Raw genomic sequence first — 16,772 nt, forward strand, 5'->3', positions numbered from 1 at the left:
GTGGAAAGTGATTCCAAACTTCTGAAATTGTATATACATAGATAGATAGATAGATAGATAGATAGATAGATGTAATTTTTATGGATATGAAATAATGAACTGGCGACCTGTCCAGGGTGTATCCTGCCTTCCGCCCGAAGACTGCTGGGATAGGCTCCAGCACCCCCCGCGACCCTGACGGAGAAGCGGCTTAGAAAATGGATGGATGGATGAAATAATGAAATTATTGCAATAGTGTAATTGTACTTGTTTATTTCTGCTGCAGATACAAAAAATATACACATGTACAAATTGACAATGATAGTGAAACCTTTGTCTTGTGTCATTTCTTTTTTCCATGTAAATTAGTTTGACTGAAATGTTAATTCAGTTTGTAGTTTCCTCATTTTGCGCTCAATGCTGACAGTTCACTGTTCTCCAGCAGCTGCAGGATTTTGGTCTCCAGTTCTTTGGCTTTGACTGTGTTCTCTCCGGTTCCTTCGCTGAGCCACAGGCCTTTCAGGACAGACTGGAGAGCATCTGCGTTCTTCACTGACTCCATCTGGTCATGGTCTGCCCGCATCTCCTCCACCCAGCCCAGGTAGGCCTCCAGCAGCCCCAAGTCATCCACGAAGTGGCTGATGATGCGGAGGTCCGGCCTCACCCGGCCCAGGTCCCTTAGCCGCTCCCAGCCAACCTCGCCAAGGTCATTCCCCACAACACTGCAAGAACACAAGATCATGTCACACTACGCTACAGGAAGTGTAGGGGGCGGCATGGAATCTATTGTTTCACTGCCTTTAAAAAGACAGAACAATAGCAGAAGCAAAGAGAAAGAAACCAGAGAAGGCAGAATAATTACATTTAACCAATTAACCCCATCTTTCAGTTTTTGATATAATTTAAAAAAGCCTGTTGTCCTTTACATTGTATATAAATTTCATGGTGAATGGGCCACTGCTTACATTAAAAGTAAAGTATGTTTTTTTCCTTCTCCTGTAAAGTTACCATTTTGGAGATACAAGATTTTCTTCCAACAACAGTGATATGAAATGTGAACTGCAGAAAGGAAGTTACTGTCTTGAATGGCCACAGTATGTTTACTTTTCCAAACTCATCAGACACAATTAATCAATTTCTTTCATAAAGGCTTGCAGTCTGAAACTGGAACTGGATGTGAGGAAGGTGTTGTTAAATTATTATGCTACCATGGGTTCTCTCACACTCTCTCTGTCTTACGTTAAACTCTTCAGTGCTGTGTTCTTGCTGAGGCACTGGACCAGGTTCTCCGTGCCTGACTCTGTGATGCCGGTGATGTCCAGATAAACCTCTTCCACACTGTTGTTGTGTTCTAGTGCTTCCCACAACACCCGAGCACCCTCTGGACCCAACTTATTCCCACACATGCTGGATAAGAACATAACAGGAACAACGCAGGCTCCAGATAAGTGATTGATTGTACCATTACATTCCAACTCAATATAGAGCTAATATACTCACAAATGTGAGTGTTTCTGCTTGAGTGGATCAATTATGGAACTCAACACAGGTGTACTTACAAGAGCTTTTTCACCTGACAGTCCTCCGACTTCAGAACTGTGGACTCCAAGATTGCAGCATCTGTCCCCAAGCAATTGTAGCGTATGCTGGAGGGAAAACACAGAACATTACATCTCCACATTATTTAAAATCCACACCTTGTGCTTCTGCTAACTGGTCACTTTATTAGAAACATGTACCACTCACTGGCCACTTTAATAGAAACACCTATGACTCACTGGCCAATTTATTAGAAACATCTACAATTTACTTGCCAGCTCATTAGAAACACCTGCCATTCACTGCTCCCTTTATTAGAAAAACCTGCCATTCACTGGTCACTTTATTTGAAACACCAGCCATTTACTGGGCACTTTTGTTGAAATGAAATGAGTTATATTTTTTGGAGAATTCTCCAAATACACTCACTACAGTGACTCGCAGCGATGAAGGATTGGCCCGAGCCGGCTGAAGCCCTTGTTACCGATGTTGGAGTAGCCAAGGTTTAGCTCCTTCAGGAGGTGTTTAGAGAACTGCAGTACATAATGCACAGCGGCACAGTCCACCACACTCAGCTTCATCTTAAACAGGTTCAGCCTGCTAATCTCTGGTGCTGCCCTGCCGGTGGTCTCCTGCAAGTGCAGCTCCATCAGGCAGTGGAGGAGGTTCAGAGTCATCTGATTGGGGAGATTCCTGTTTTTAAACTGGCACTGAAACCAATCACCAAGCTGGTAGGGCAATTCCCCATCATCACCCCCAAAACTGTTTTCCACCATCCCCTCTAGTAGCCTTGAGAGCCGAGCCCTCAACAGCCCAGAAAAGAATCGGGTAAACATCTGCAGGTTCTCCACACGAGGACACTCTAGATCATCTCCAGCAGGCAAAGGGTTGAGAGTGAGGGGAGGGTTCTCAGCCGGTGGTCGAAGTTCTCCAAAACACCAGTAATCAAGTCCTGTCAGGATTCAGCTTTTCATCTCATATCATATATTTAACTTTCTAGAAACCTAGAAAGAGGGCGGAAAGAGAGAAATATGGAACCAGGATCACTTAAAATGCTGTTCAGGTCCATAAAGGCATTTTAATATGGAAAGCAGTAAGATAAGTAATAGTTGAATAAGTGAATAATGTACTTACAGGCCAGTCAGTCCAGCAGAGTCACCACACTACTGGACTGACTGGAGTTCCTAATAGACGGTGAAATGATGGTCAACATCACTGGAAAGAGCTCCGTAACTTAAAAATCATGAGTAGCTCTGCAGACACAGACAATAAGAGATGATGGACCCTGTCATGCACAGAAAAAGTATAAGTTCAACTCAGCTCTTCATCTCGTACTGTGTCTTTTTTATATTTTCCAATATTTTATATTAAATCACACTGTCATAATTTGTGTTATGTAATCTTATACTATCTTAGGTATTTACATTAAAAGAAAGTGTTGGAAGAAGGGAGGATAAGTAAGGTGGGAAAGGGTACAGCTCATTTTTGTTGTTGCTAGTCGTGGAGTAATCCCGCCCTGCAGAGTTTAATGTTTCACTTTTAGAAAAGTCTTATCTTCATCTTTTTATTTATCAGTATACAAGCCGGTCCTTCTCCTGGTCTTGATGGTGACTCTGCGTTGATGCGGCTGAAAGTAATAAAGGGAACTCCATCACACATATGTACAGACAGAAAGAGGGAGGAAAGAAAGAAATATGAAATCAGAAACACTGAAAGTACCATTCAGATCTATAAAGACATTTTAATAGGGAAAGAAGTCAGATAAGAAGTAGCTGATTGAGTAAATCATGTACTTACAGGCCAGTCAGTCCAGCACAGTCACCACACTACTGGACTGACTGGAGTTTCCTAATAGATGGTGAAACGATAGTCACCATCAGTTGAATGAGCTCCGTAGCCTAAATATGGCGAGCAGGAATCCCTGCAGACACAGATGAGAAGAGATGATGGACTGTGTCACATACATAAAAAGTATAACTTCATGTCAGGTCTTCATCTCGCACTGTGTCTTACACTATTTTATATTAATTCACACCTATCAAAATTTGTGCTATCCAATCCTATACTATCTTAACTATTTACACTGAAAGAAAGTGTTGGAAGAAGGGCCGATCGGTAAGGTGGGAGAGTTTGTCGCTCATTGTTTGTCGGTCCTGGTCATGGAGTAGCCCCTCCCTCCACAGTTTAATGTTTTTACTTCTGAAAAAGCATCATCTTACTTCATCACTTATCATGACAATTTAAGAGCTGGTCCTCCTCCTGGTCCAAAATATGATTCAGACCTGATGCGGCTGATGGTAATAAAGAGCTTCCTGGGTGAGTTTCAGTCTTGGAGCTCCATCACACAATCGTACAAACAGAAAGAGGAGGGAAAGGAAGAAATATGGAATCAGAACCACTGAAAGTACCATTCAGATCCATAAAGATATTTTAATGTGGAAAGAAGTCAGATAAGAAGTAGCTGATTGAGTAAATCATGTACTTACAGCAGATTCACCACACTACTGGACTGACTGGAGTTTCCTAATAGATGGTGAAACAATAGTCAACATCACTGGAATGTGTCTCATATGACGAGCAGGAATCCCTGCAGACACAGACAAGAAGAAATGATGGGCAGTGTCATATACACAAAAAAGTATAACTTCAATTCAGCTCTAATATTTTAGATTAAATCATACTGACATAATTTGCGCAATTATGTAATATTAAACTATCTCGGGTATTTACATTAAAAGAGTTAACTAAGGTGGGATGGGTCAACATCTCTGGAATGAGCTCCATATCCTACATATCATACATAGACAATAAAACCTGTGGCAAAAGCACTTTGAGTCTATTTTATATTTATTAATTTAAATGAGATCAGTTTAGAAGCATTTAAACAGCGAGCACAAACGGAAGGATGGAGGAACAACACCTCTGCGCTTCGTTTAAGGCGCTAGCTTCTGCACCAGGCTAAGCTAGCTAGCACAAGCAGGGAGCTTTTCTGTAGGCAAACGCCGAAATGATCGACGTTGATGAAGTCCGCTCGATACAAAGGTTTGAAAAACACCGCTGGTCATCTCTCGGTTACCGAGACGACTTTCTGACCGACGGATATAGCCGCCTGGCTCTGTGTTAGCACGGTCAGGTGATTCGAGGCGCATTTGCTTCTGACTGACCTGTTGCTCTCATGCTGAGTTAGTTTTTTGTGGTTCACATCTCTGCAGCTCATCTCTCCACATGTCCGATTTTGCTCCATTTACTACTGTTTATGATGCACGTGCCGTTCATGAGGTGTGTGCCTTTATGATGCGCGTGCGTTTATGACGCGCGTGCCTTATAAAAAAGCATTTTTGCCCGATGTGGTGAGAAACCGAGGGGCAGAGAGATGCAGGACAGAAAGGAAGTTGATGATGGTCCTTCTCCTGGTCTTGATGGTGACTCTGCGTTGATGCGGCTGAAAGTAATAAAGAGCTTCTTGAGTGAAGGTCAGTCTTGGAACTCCACCACACATATGTACAGACAGAAAGAGGGAGGAAAGAAAGAAATATGAAATCAGAAACACTGAAAGTACCATTCAGATCCATAAAGACATTTTAACACTAGCATGACTGAGATTTCAGGATCCTCAGGACATCACCCCTCCTTCTTGCCAGCAATTAACTTTTATTATGTTAATTCACAGAGAAGCACTGAGGCAGCAGCTCTGTGGTGCATCCAGAAAGCCTACTATTACTACTAGTAACATCTGTCTTTCTCTCCCTATGTCTGTAAATATATAAATATATAAGATACTGATTGTTGTTGTTGGTATAATATATATATATATATATATATATATATATATATATATATATATATATATACCATTACAAATACCATTTTTGGATACAGTTATACAGTACTACTAAATTTGCCAAAATCAGGTTGACAATATTAGCATTGTCTGCCATCGTGTGAACCTTACTAGCTGGGTAGTTCACTCCAACCACTACAGTCTGGTACAGTGACCGCATTATTGCTGCCACCTGTCCCAGCCCTGCGGCCAATCTCACATCCCTCTTCAATTACTCGTGAACAAGACCCCAAGATACTTAAACTCCTCCACCTGGGGCAAGTCCTTTCCCCTTACCTGAGTGGGCATGCTCACTAGATTATCTTGAATGAATTCAGACATATTACATCTCATATTAAAAGTTCCTGAAAGGAATTTCATTTTTCACATAAACACTTGAGTAATTTGTGACAAAAAGAAAAATAAGTTAAAAATTGCTTTTTGTCATTTGAGCTTCACTTTGACTTTGGCTTTTCATCATGAAATGCAGAATACTTGTCAAAACTAAAGTCAAATGCAATATTTACTGTTTTAATTTCTTTTCATAGTAATCGGTTGCGTATCTGACAAAATTTAAATGAAAATGCAAAATGGATAAATCAACAGCAAAGTGACAGTTGTGATTCAGTTTTGCATCAACTTGCTTGAAGTGTCAGAATAAAAAGGCAAAAACAAACAACATCGCCACCACCTGCTGGAGATTTACTTTTCATTTACCACTTTGCTTTTTTGTTTTCAAACTGACCAACTGGAAATATATGTTACTTAACACTAGGCAGGGCTACAGGGTACATTTCAGGACATCCTCAGACCTCAGAGTCAGAACGGCATCATTCCTGAAGCTAAACGACCTTGAATCTCGAGAAAAACCCCTGTCAAGATCTCAGATCTGCTGAAACTGAACATCAGACCAAATGGCCTCAGAGAGAAGGTATTAAACCAAACGCAAGCCTGGTTGTGTATATACTGGTTTGTATAACTTAGAAAACTATTGTGTATCTCGATATAAATGCCAGAATAACATTTTCACAGTTTTCTCTGTGAAAATGTATGTTTTTCATTTCACTTTCAATTTTGGCATGATATTTGCGTAGATGTTTGGAAAAAGAAATGGCAAAAAGAGGTTCTGGATTTGTCTCCCATACTCCTCCCTGTGAGCAACCGTGGCTCATTTATTCTCCTCTGGTTCTTTCCTTCTTCTGTTGTTTAATGGGTGACGACAGCCTGACTGAACTTCCTGTAGGTGGTCTGAAAGTCCGAACCATCCAAAAACAGTGTTTTCATCACTGCAAATGGACCAAACCACGGTTCGGTTTGATCAGGTAAAATTTTAGTCCTTTTATCTGGATTGTGGTCTGAGGCCCCTTTCACACCTGCTATTTTGGTTCAGACCAAACTAAAACGGTCTGAGGGCCCAGAAAAACACAAGGCAGGTGGGAAAGCATCATCATGACATCTGTTTATCAGCTTTGCTTTAGTTTTTTATTTTTTCCAGAGATTTCTCCTCAGTGTCCTCCAGAGAGCTGCTCATGAGCTCACTGGTGGCTTCAGCTTCTGCTTCATCAACCACCATCATCATCATCACTATCTAATTTTGTGCTTCCATAAAAATTCTCTGTTTTCCAGCTTATTAATATTTTAAATTAATAATTTATTATTTCCTTCACGACCGCTGGGATAGGCTCCCGCACTATTATTTAGTATTCGCTATGAATTATTTACTTTCCACCATGAATTATTCAGTATCTACTATGAATTACTCAGTATCCTCCATGAATTGTTCAGTATTCACTATGGATTATTCAGTATTCACTATGAATTACTCAGTATTCACTAGGAATTACTCAGTATGCACTATGAATTATTCAGTGTCCACTACGAATTATTCAGTATTTACTATGGATTATTCAGTATTCACTATGAATAACTCAGTATTCACTATAAATTATTCAGTGTCTACTGTAATGTATTCAGTATCCACTATGAATTATTCAGTATCAACCATGAATTATTCGTATCAACCATGAATTATTCATTATTCACTATGATTTATTCAGTATCCATTATGAATTACTCAGTATGCACTGTGAATTATTCAGTGTCCACTATAAATGACTCAGTATCCACTATGAATTACCCAGTATTCACTATACATTATTCAGTATCTACTATAATTTATTCAGTATCTACTATCAATTATTCAGTATCCTCTATGGATTACTCAGTATTCACTATGGATTATTCAGTATTCACTATGTATTACTCAGTATTCACTATGAATTACTTAGTATTCACTATAATTTATTCAGTATCTACTATGAATTATTCAGTATCCTCTATCAATGATTCACTATTCTCTATGAATTATTCAGTATCTACTATAATTTATTCAGTATCTTCTATGAATTATTTAGTATCCTCTATGAATTATTCAGCATCCTCTATGAATTACTCATTATTCACTATGGAATATTCAGTATTTACTATGAATTACTCAGTATTCACTATAAATTATTCAGTGTCTGCTATAATTTATTCAGTATCTACTATGAATTATTCAGTATCCTCTATGAATTATTTAGTATTCACTATGGATTATTCAGTATTCATTTTGAATTACTCAGTATTCTCTATGAATTACTCAGTATGCACTATGAATTATTCAGTATTCACTATGGATTATTCAGTATTCACTATTAAGTACTCAGTATTCACTATGAATTATTCAGTGTCTACTATAATTTATTTAGTATCTACTGTCAATTATTCAGTATCCTCTATGAATTATTCAGTATCCTCTATGAATTATTCTGTATTCACTATGGAATATTCAGTATTTACTATGAATTACTCAGTATTCATGATAAATTATTCAGTGTCTGCTATAATTTTTTCAGTATCTACTATGAATTATTTCAGTATCCTCTATGAATTATTTAGTATTCACTATGGATTATTCAGTATTCACTATGAATTACTCAGTATTCACTATACATTATTCAGTGTCTGCTAGAATTTATTCAGTATCTACTATGAATTATTCAATATCCCCTATGAATTATTCAGTTTTCACTATGGATTATTCAGTATTCACTATGAATTACTCAGTATTCACTATAAATTATTTAGTGTCTACTATAATTTATTCAGTATCTACTATGAATTATTCAGTATCTTCTGTGAATTATTCAGTGTCTACTATAATTTATTCAGTATCTAATATGAATTATTTAGAATCCTCTATGAAATATTCAGTATCCTCTATGAATTATTCAATATTCACTATGGATCATTCAGTATTCACTATGAATTACTCAGTCCTCTCTATGAATTACTCAGTATGCACTATGAATTATTCAGTATCCACTATGAATTATTCATTATTCACTATGGATTATTCAGCATTCACTATGAATTACTCAGTATTCACTATAATTTATTCAGTATCTAATATGAATTATTTAGAATCCTCTATGAAATATTCAGTATTCTCTATGAATTATTCAATATTCACTATGGATCATTCAGTATTCACTATGAATTACTCAGTCCTCTCTATGAATTACTCAGTATGCACTGTGAATTATTCAGTATCCACTTTGAATTATTCATTATTCACTATGGATTATTCAGCATTCACTATGAATTACTCAGTATTCACTATAAATTATTCAATGTCTACTATAATGTATTCAGTATCTACTATGAATTATCAGTATCCACTATGAATTTTTCAGTATCCACTATGAATTATTCAGTGCCTACTATAAATTTTACAAGTTTGTCTGTGTGAAAAGCTGCAGGAACGATTACCCCCTGTGCTCAGAACCTAATAAAATTTAAGGCCACACATATACACTGATCAGGCATAACATTAGGACCACCTCCTTGTTTTCTACACTCATTGTCCATTTTATCAACTCCACTTACTACATAGGTGCACTTTGTAGTTCTACAATTACAGACTGTAGTCCATCTGTTTCTCTGCATACTTTGTTAGCCCCTTTTTACCCTGTTCTTCAGTGTTCAGGACCCCCATGGACCCTCACAGAGCAGGTATTATTTGGGCTGTGGATCATTCTCAGCACTACATTAGCACTGACATGGTGGTCGAGTGAGTAGATCAGACACAGCAGTGTTGCTGGAGTTTTTAAATGCCTCAGTGTCACTGCTGGACTGAGAATAGTCCACCAACCAAAATATCCAGCCAACTCACTAGCTAGTGAGTCAATCTGTCTAATTTCAGCCTAAATTGACATTAGAGATTTCTCTTTAATTATGTTTAATAACGACATACTCTTAATCTTACATTGCCTGACCTGGCTGTGTATGTTAACTAGCTAATTAACTAGTCAGGTAGCTTGGACTCTGAGAGGCAACTGTTAGAAAATGTGAAAATGAAAAGAGCAGTTTTAATATTTGTGCCTGTTTTAGGGGAAAAAAACAGAGAAATCAGAGAAGTGAATTTGAGTGACTAATGTAAGAAACATCCATTAGCTAGAATCTAAATGTAACCTAACATATCGTGGTGTGTGGAGCTAGCCAGCTAACGTTACATTTACATTTATGGCATTTGGCTGACGCTCTTGTCCAGAGTGACTTACAATTTAATCATTTTACACAGGTAGGCCAAGGCGGTGTTAGGAGTCTTGCCCAAGGACTCTTATTGGTATAGTGTAGGGTGTTTACCCAGGTGGGGATTAAACCCCAGTCTACAGTGTAGAAAGCAGAGGTGTTAACCACTACACTATCCCAACCACTTAGCTAGCTAAGCTGTATTAGCCGGTGCGAGCACTAACGTTAGTTTAACCATCTTATTTTTTTATTTACTTTTTTGTAGTGTCGGATCATATTTTACTTAAAAAGCATTTGTAAAATCTACAGTAACACAACCACTAAAGAAATTGTAACGTTGCTTTTAATTATTTTTTTCTTGAAACTGCTGAAATAACAAAGTGTGGAAAATAACCCTCAGCCTCCTACACCTCTCCACACCAGTGCCAGTCTCCTACACCTCTCCCTGCCAGGGCCAGTCTCCTACACCTCTCCCCGCCAGGGCCAGTCTCCTACACCTCTCCCTGCCAGGGCCAGTCTCCTACACCTCTCCCTGCCAGGGCCAGCCTCCTGCACCTCTCCCTCCCTGCCAGGGCCAGCCTCCTATGCCTCTCCCTGCCAGGGCTAGTCTCCTTCACCTCTCCCCACCAGGGCCAGTCTCCTACACCTCTCCACGCCAGGGCCAGTCTCCTACACCTCTCCCTGCCAGGGCCAGCCTCCTACACCTCTCCCCGCCAGGGCCAGCCTCCTACACCTCTCCACGCCATGGCCAGTCTCCTACACCTCATCCTGCCAGGGCCAGCCTCCTGCACCTCTCCCTGCCAGGGCCAGCCTCCTACACCTCTCCCCGCCAGGGCCAGCCTCCTACACCTCTCCACGCCATGGCCAGTCTCCTACACCTCTCCCTGTCAGAGCCAGCCTCGAACACCTCTCTCTGCCAGGGCCAGCATCCTATACCTCTCCCCACCAGGGCCAACCTTCTACACCTCCCTCCGCCAGGGCCAGCCTCCAACACGCCATTCTTCTTTCCCTCACCCTTTGAGAGCTCATGACCCCAGTAGAACTGTGGGCTGCAAATATTGGCTGATTTGACTCTTAATTGTACAGTAGTGCCAGTACTCATTATTATCATGTATTTCAGCAGCAATCACCTGCATCAGTCAACCCTACATTAAACTGAATCAAGTGTGCTGCTGATGAAATTTAACAAATCCATGCAACGGGTGGTGCAACGACCTATGTTCTTAACTGTTCCTCTATCAGTCATATTAATAACTTTATTTAAAACAGGGCTGTCACTAGTGATTATTTTAGTAATTCAACAATCTAGCCATTATTTAGATTTTTTGATGTACACTGAAATTGTAATTGCCATTGCAGTTACAACCCTTTATTATTGTGATGACATGACCAGAGTTTTCTATCAGTGTTGAAAAGTCTGTTTTATGATCCATCTGATCCATCCATCCATCCATCCACTTTCAAAGCCGCTTCTCCGTCATGGTCGCGGGGGGGTGCTGGAGCCTATCCCAGCAGTCTTCGGGCGGAAGGCAGGATACACCCTGGACAGGTCACCAGTCCATTGCAGGGCAGACAGACACTCACACCTAGGGGCAATTTAGCATGTCCAATTGGACTGTGGGAGGAAACCCACACAGACACAGGGAGAACATGCAAACTCCACACAGAGAGGACCCCGGTCACCCGGCCGGGGAATCGAACACAGGCCCTCCTTTCTGTGAGGGGACAGCACTACCCACTGCGCCACCATGCCGCCCACTATGTTAATTTATTGCAATTGAAAACATCCATCCATCCATCCATCCATCATCTTCCGCTTTTCCGGGGTTCGGGTCGCGGGGGCAGCATCCTGAGCAATGAAGCCCAGACCTCCCTTTCCCCAGCCACTTCCACTAGCTCCCTGGGAGGGATTCCGAGGCGCTCCCAGGCCAGCTGGGCGATATAGTCACGCCAGCGTGTCCTGGGTCTTCTTCTCACCCTATCTCTAAGGGAGAGTCCAGCCACCTTGCGGAGGAAACTCATTTCAGCCGCTTGTATTCGCAATCTCGTTCTTTCGGTCATTACCCAAAGCTCATGACCATAGGTGAGGGTGGGAACATAGATCGACCAGTAAATCGAGAGCCTTGCCTTATGGCTCAGCTCTTTCTTTACCACAACAGACCGGTAAAGAGCCCGCATCACTGCTGACCCAGCACCAATCCGCCTGTCAATCTCCCGCTCCCTTGTACCATCACTCGTGAACAAGACCCGAGATACTTAAACTCCTCCACTTGAGGCAAGAGCTCATCCCCGACCCAGAGAGGGCTCTCCACCCTTTCCTGCGTGAGAACCATGGCCTCGGATTTTGAGGTACTGATCCTCATCCCGGCCGCTTCACACTCGGCTGCAAACCGATCCAGTGAAAGCTGAAGTTCACGGCCTGATGTCCCCAATAGGACCACATCATCTGCAAACAGCAGAGATGTGACCCTGAGGTCACCAAACCGGACACCCTCCATCCCCTGACTGCGCCTAGAAATTCTATCCATAAAAATTATGAATAGAATCGGTGACAAAGGGCAGCCCTGACGGAGTCCAACTCTCACTGGGAAAAAGTCTGACTTACTGCCGGCCATGCGAACCAAACTCCTGCTTTGTTTGTACAGGGCCTGAATGGCTCATAGCATAGAGCCATGTACCCCGTACTCCCGAAGCACCTCCCACAGAATACCCCGGGGAACACAGTCGAATGCCTTCTCCAAATCCACAAAGCACATGTGGACTGGTTGGGCAAACTCCCATGAACCCTCCAGAATCCTGGAGAGGGTAAAGAGTTGGTCCAGTGTTCCATGACCAGGGCGGAACCCGCACTGCTCCTCCTGAATCCGAGGTTTGACTATAAGCCGGACTCTCTTCTCCAGTACCCTTGCATAGACCTTACCAGGGAGGCTGAGGAGTGTGATTCCCCTGTAGTTGGAACACACCCTCCGGTCCCCCTTTTTAAAAAGAGGCACCACCACCCCAGTCTGCAAATCCAGTGGCACCACCCCCGATGTCCACGCAATGTTGAAAAGGCGTGTCAGCCAAGACAGCCCCACAACATCCAGAGCCTTGAGGAACTCGGGACGGATCTCATCCACCCCTGCAGCCCTGCCGCCAAGGAGCTTTTTAACTACCTTAGCGACTTCGGCCTCAGTAATGGACAAGCCTATTCCCGTGTCCCCAGACTCTGCCTCCTCACTGGAGAACGTGTTGGTGGGATTGAGAAGGTCCTCAAAGTATTCCTTCCACCGCCCAATGACGTCTTCAGTCGAAGTCAGCAGCACACCATCTCCACTATATACAGTGCTAGTGGCACACTGCTTTCCCCTTCTGAGTTGCCTGACGGTTTGCCAGAATCTTTTCGGAGCCGACTTAAAGTCACTTTCCAAGGCCTCACCGAACTCTTCCCACACCCGGGTTTTTGCCTTGGCAACGACTGAAGCTGCAGATTGCTTGGCCTGTCGATACCTGCCAGCTGCCTCTGGTGTCCTACAGGCCAACCATGTCCAGTAGGACTCCTTCTTCAGCTTGACGGCATCTCTCACCTGGGGTGTCCACCACCGGGTTCGAGGATTACCGCCCCGACAGGCACCAACTACCTTGCGACCACAGCTACAGTCAGCCGCTTCAACAATGGAGGAGCGGAACATGGCCCATTCTGAGTCAATGTCCCCCACCTCCCCCAATATCTGGTCGAAGTAATGACGGAGGTGTGAGTTGAAGATCAATCTGACAGGTTCTTCTGCCAGACGTTCCCAGCAAACCCTCACTATACGTTTGGGTTTGCCTGGTCTGACTGGCATCTTCCCCCACCACCTGATCCAACTCACCACCAGGTGGTGATCAGTTGATAGCTCAGCTCCTCTCTTTACCCGAGTGTCCAGTACACATGGCCGCAAGTCCGATGACACGACAACAAAGTCAATCATTGAACTGTGGCCTAGGGTGTCCTGGTGCCATGTGCACTTATGGACATCCTTGTGTTCAAACATGGTGTTCGTTATGGACAAACTGTGGTTTGCACAGAAGTCTAAAAACTGAACACCACTCGGGTTCAGATCAGAGAGGCCATTCCTCCCAATCACACCCCTCCAGGTCTTACTGTCATTGCCCACGTGAGCGTTGAAGTCCCCCAGTAGGACAATCGAGTCTCCAGGAGGAGCACTTTCAAGCACCCCTTCCAAGGACTCTATGAAGGCTGGGTATTCTGAACTGCTGTTCGGTGCATAAGCACAGACAACAGTCAGGACCCGTTCCCCAACCCGAAGGCATAGGGAAGCTACCCTCTCGTCCACCGGGGAAAACCCCAACATACAGGCGCAGAGTCGAGGGGCTATGAGAAAGCCCACACCTGCCCGTCGCCTCTCACCATGCGCAACTCCAGAAAAGAAAAAAGTCCAGCCCCTCTCAAGGAGATTGGACCCAGAGCCCAAGCTGTGTGTTGAGGTGAGCCCGACTATATCTAGCCGGTATCTCTCAACCTCGCGCACCAACTCGGGCTCCTTCCCCGCCAGTGAGGTAACGTTCCAAGTTCCAAAAAACAAATTTCAGCAACCGAGGATCAGAACGCCAAGGCCCACGCCTTCGGACACTGCCCGAACCACAATGCACCGCACCCCTACTACTGCCCCCCCCATCGGTGGTGGGTCGATGGGAGGGGGGACTCATGTAGCTCCTTCGGGCTGGGACCGGCCGGGCACCATGAGTGAATGCCCGGCCACCAGACGCTCGCTGGCGAGCCCCTCCCCCAGGCCTGGCTCCAGGGTGGGGCCCCGGTAACCCTGATCCGGGCAGGGTACACAAGTCCTGCTTTGTTGTCCTCATAGGGGTGGTTATGGATCACACTTTGTCTGGCCTGTAACCTATTTTGAAAACAAATCAGCTAATTATTGCTTCTTTAAGGGCAGGATTTTTTGCTGATAAGTCTACTCCTCAGTACTGGCATTGTATTGTTGCTAATTTTTCAAAAGATGCTGTGTTGAAAAAGTAATGACATTCAATAAACCTTTTTTGAGGTATTTGGTTTTATGTTTCCCTTTTTGAATTTCCCTTTTTTGAAAATATTCATTAATGATTTATGAATAATTATGTGGGATATGGAGCTGTTGCTGACTCTGGAATAGAGCCGGTGCACATGCAACAAGTCAGGGCCGGATCCGTTCCAGAGACAGTTGCTTATATCAACTTGAGCTTGGACCTTTTCTGAACTGGATCCGTGCCACATTTGGGCCAGATATAAAGATAATATTTAGACCTGCCCCAATTCAGGGCCAGATGTATTGCTGTTCTTTGCTCATCTGGGCCGTTTTTTAATCTGTTTTGGCGCAGATCCATAAAACGGATCAGTTCCGGGGTTGGGCCGCTGTGCAAAAAGACACTGGGCCAGCTCTACTTTGTGGATATTGACTGGATGCAGCGCTACATTTGGTCCTAATCAGGTGCAGTGTACATTTGTTGCCTGGGTCTGTTATGGGGAACATTGAAGAGCCTCAGGAATCAAGAATCAATATCCAGAATTCATCATATGTCGAGGGTTGCAGTACATTTATTTCTATATGTTTACACTATATTGCCAAAAGTATTTGTTTGTCTGCCTTCACACGGTTATGAACTTGGGTGACATCCCATTCTTAATCCATAGGGTTTAATATGATGTCGGCCCACCCTTTGCAGCTATAACAGCTTCAACTCTTCTGGCAAGGCTTTCCACAAGGCTTAGGTGTGTGTTCATGGGAATTTTTTGCCTTTCTTCTAACTAAGGGGCCAAGCCCAGCTTCTGACAAACAACCCCACACCATAATCACCCCTCCACCAAATTTTACACTTGGAACAATGCAGTCAGACAAGTACTGTTCTCCTGGCAACCGCCAAACCCAGACTCGTCCATCGGATTGCCAGACGGAGAAGCACGATTCATCACTCCAGAGAACACATCTCCACTGCTCTAGAGTCCAGTTGCGCCACTTTACACCACTGCATTCGACACTTTGCATTGCGCATTGGAAACCCGTTCCATGATGCATTGCGCTTGGTGATGTAAGGCTTGGATGCAGCTGCTTGGCCATGGAAACCTGTTCCATGAAGCTCTCTACGCTGTTCTTGAGCTGATCTGAAGGCCACATGAAGTTTGGAGGTCTGCAGTGATTGAGTCTGCAGAAAGTTGGCGACCTCTGCACACTATGCGCCTCAGCATCCGCTGACCTCACTCTTTTTACGTGGCCTACTACAGTCGTTTTTACGTGGCCCACTGCTCATGGCTGAGTTGCCGTCATTCCCAATCGCTTCCACTTTGTTATAATATCACTAACAGTTAACTGTGGAATATTTAGTAGCGAGGAAATTTCACGACTACTGGTGTCATCCTATCACGGTGACATGCTGCAATTCACTGAGCTCCTGAGAATTACACATTATTTCACAAATTTGTAGAAGCAGTCTGCAGGCCTAGGTGCTTGGTTTTATACACCGGTGGCCAGGGAAGTGATTGGAACAGCTGAATTCAATTTGTATGGGTGAGTTAATACTAATATAATGGAAATATAATGAATATTTTGGAACAGAATTCATTGGATATATTTATGTGTCTGTCCTGTGATGGATGGGTGACCTGTCTAGGGTGTTTCATGACTTCTGCCCGATGAACGCTGGGGAAGGCTCCACCAGCCTGTCCCCAGCCCAGAAAGATAAGCATCTTAGAAGATGGATGGATGGATGGATGGATGGATGGATGGATGGATGGATAACAGAATTCACAGAAATTAATAAAACTTCTAAAAATACCTTTTGATGAATAGTGATATTTAAGTCCACACTATATAAGTAATTATTGTCTATAAAA

The 16,772-nt window shown here is 43.1% G+C and overlaps 1 protein-coding gene across 1 annotated transcript; it reads right to left on the minus strand.

Moving 5' to 3' along the window:
- Positions 1-235: 235 nt before the first annotated feature.
- Positions 236-2,475, minus strand: LOC119262391 (NLR family CARD domain-containing protein 3-like). The gene is made up of 4 exons (XM_037534206.1): positions 1,948-2,475; positions 1,539-1,625; positions 1,219-1,386; positions 236-701 (listed from the first exon to the last, which is right to left on the minus strand). Exons 1-4 carry the CDS (start codon positions 2,352-2,354, stop codon positions 383-385), a joined length of 981 nt encoding a protein of 326 aa, XP_037390103.1. The 5' UTR covers positions 2,355-2,475; the 3' UTR covers positions 236-382.
- Positions 2,476-16,772: the final 14,297 nt, after the last annotated feature.

Source organism: Pygocentrus nattereri, chromosome 24, assembly GCF_015220715.1.
Source record: "Pygocentrus nattereri isolate fPygNat1 chromosome 24, fPygNat1.pri, whole genome shotgun sequence".
Classification (NCBI taxonomy): Eukaryota; Metazoa; Chordata; class Actinopteri; order Characiformes; family Serrasalmidae; genus Pygocentrus; species Pygocentrus nattereri.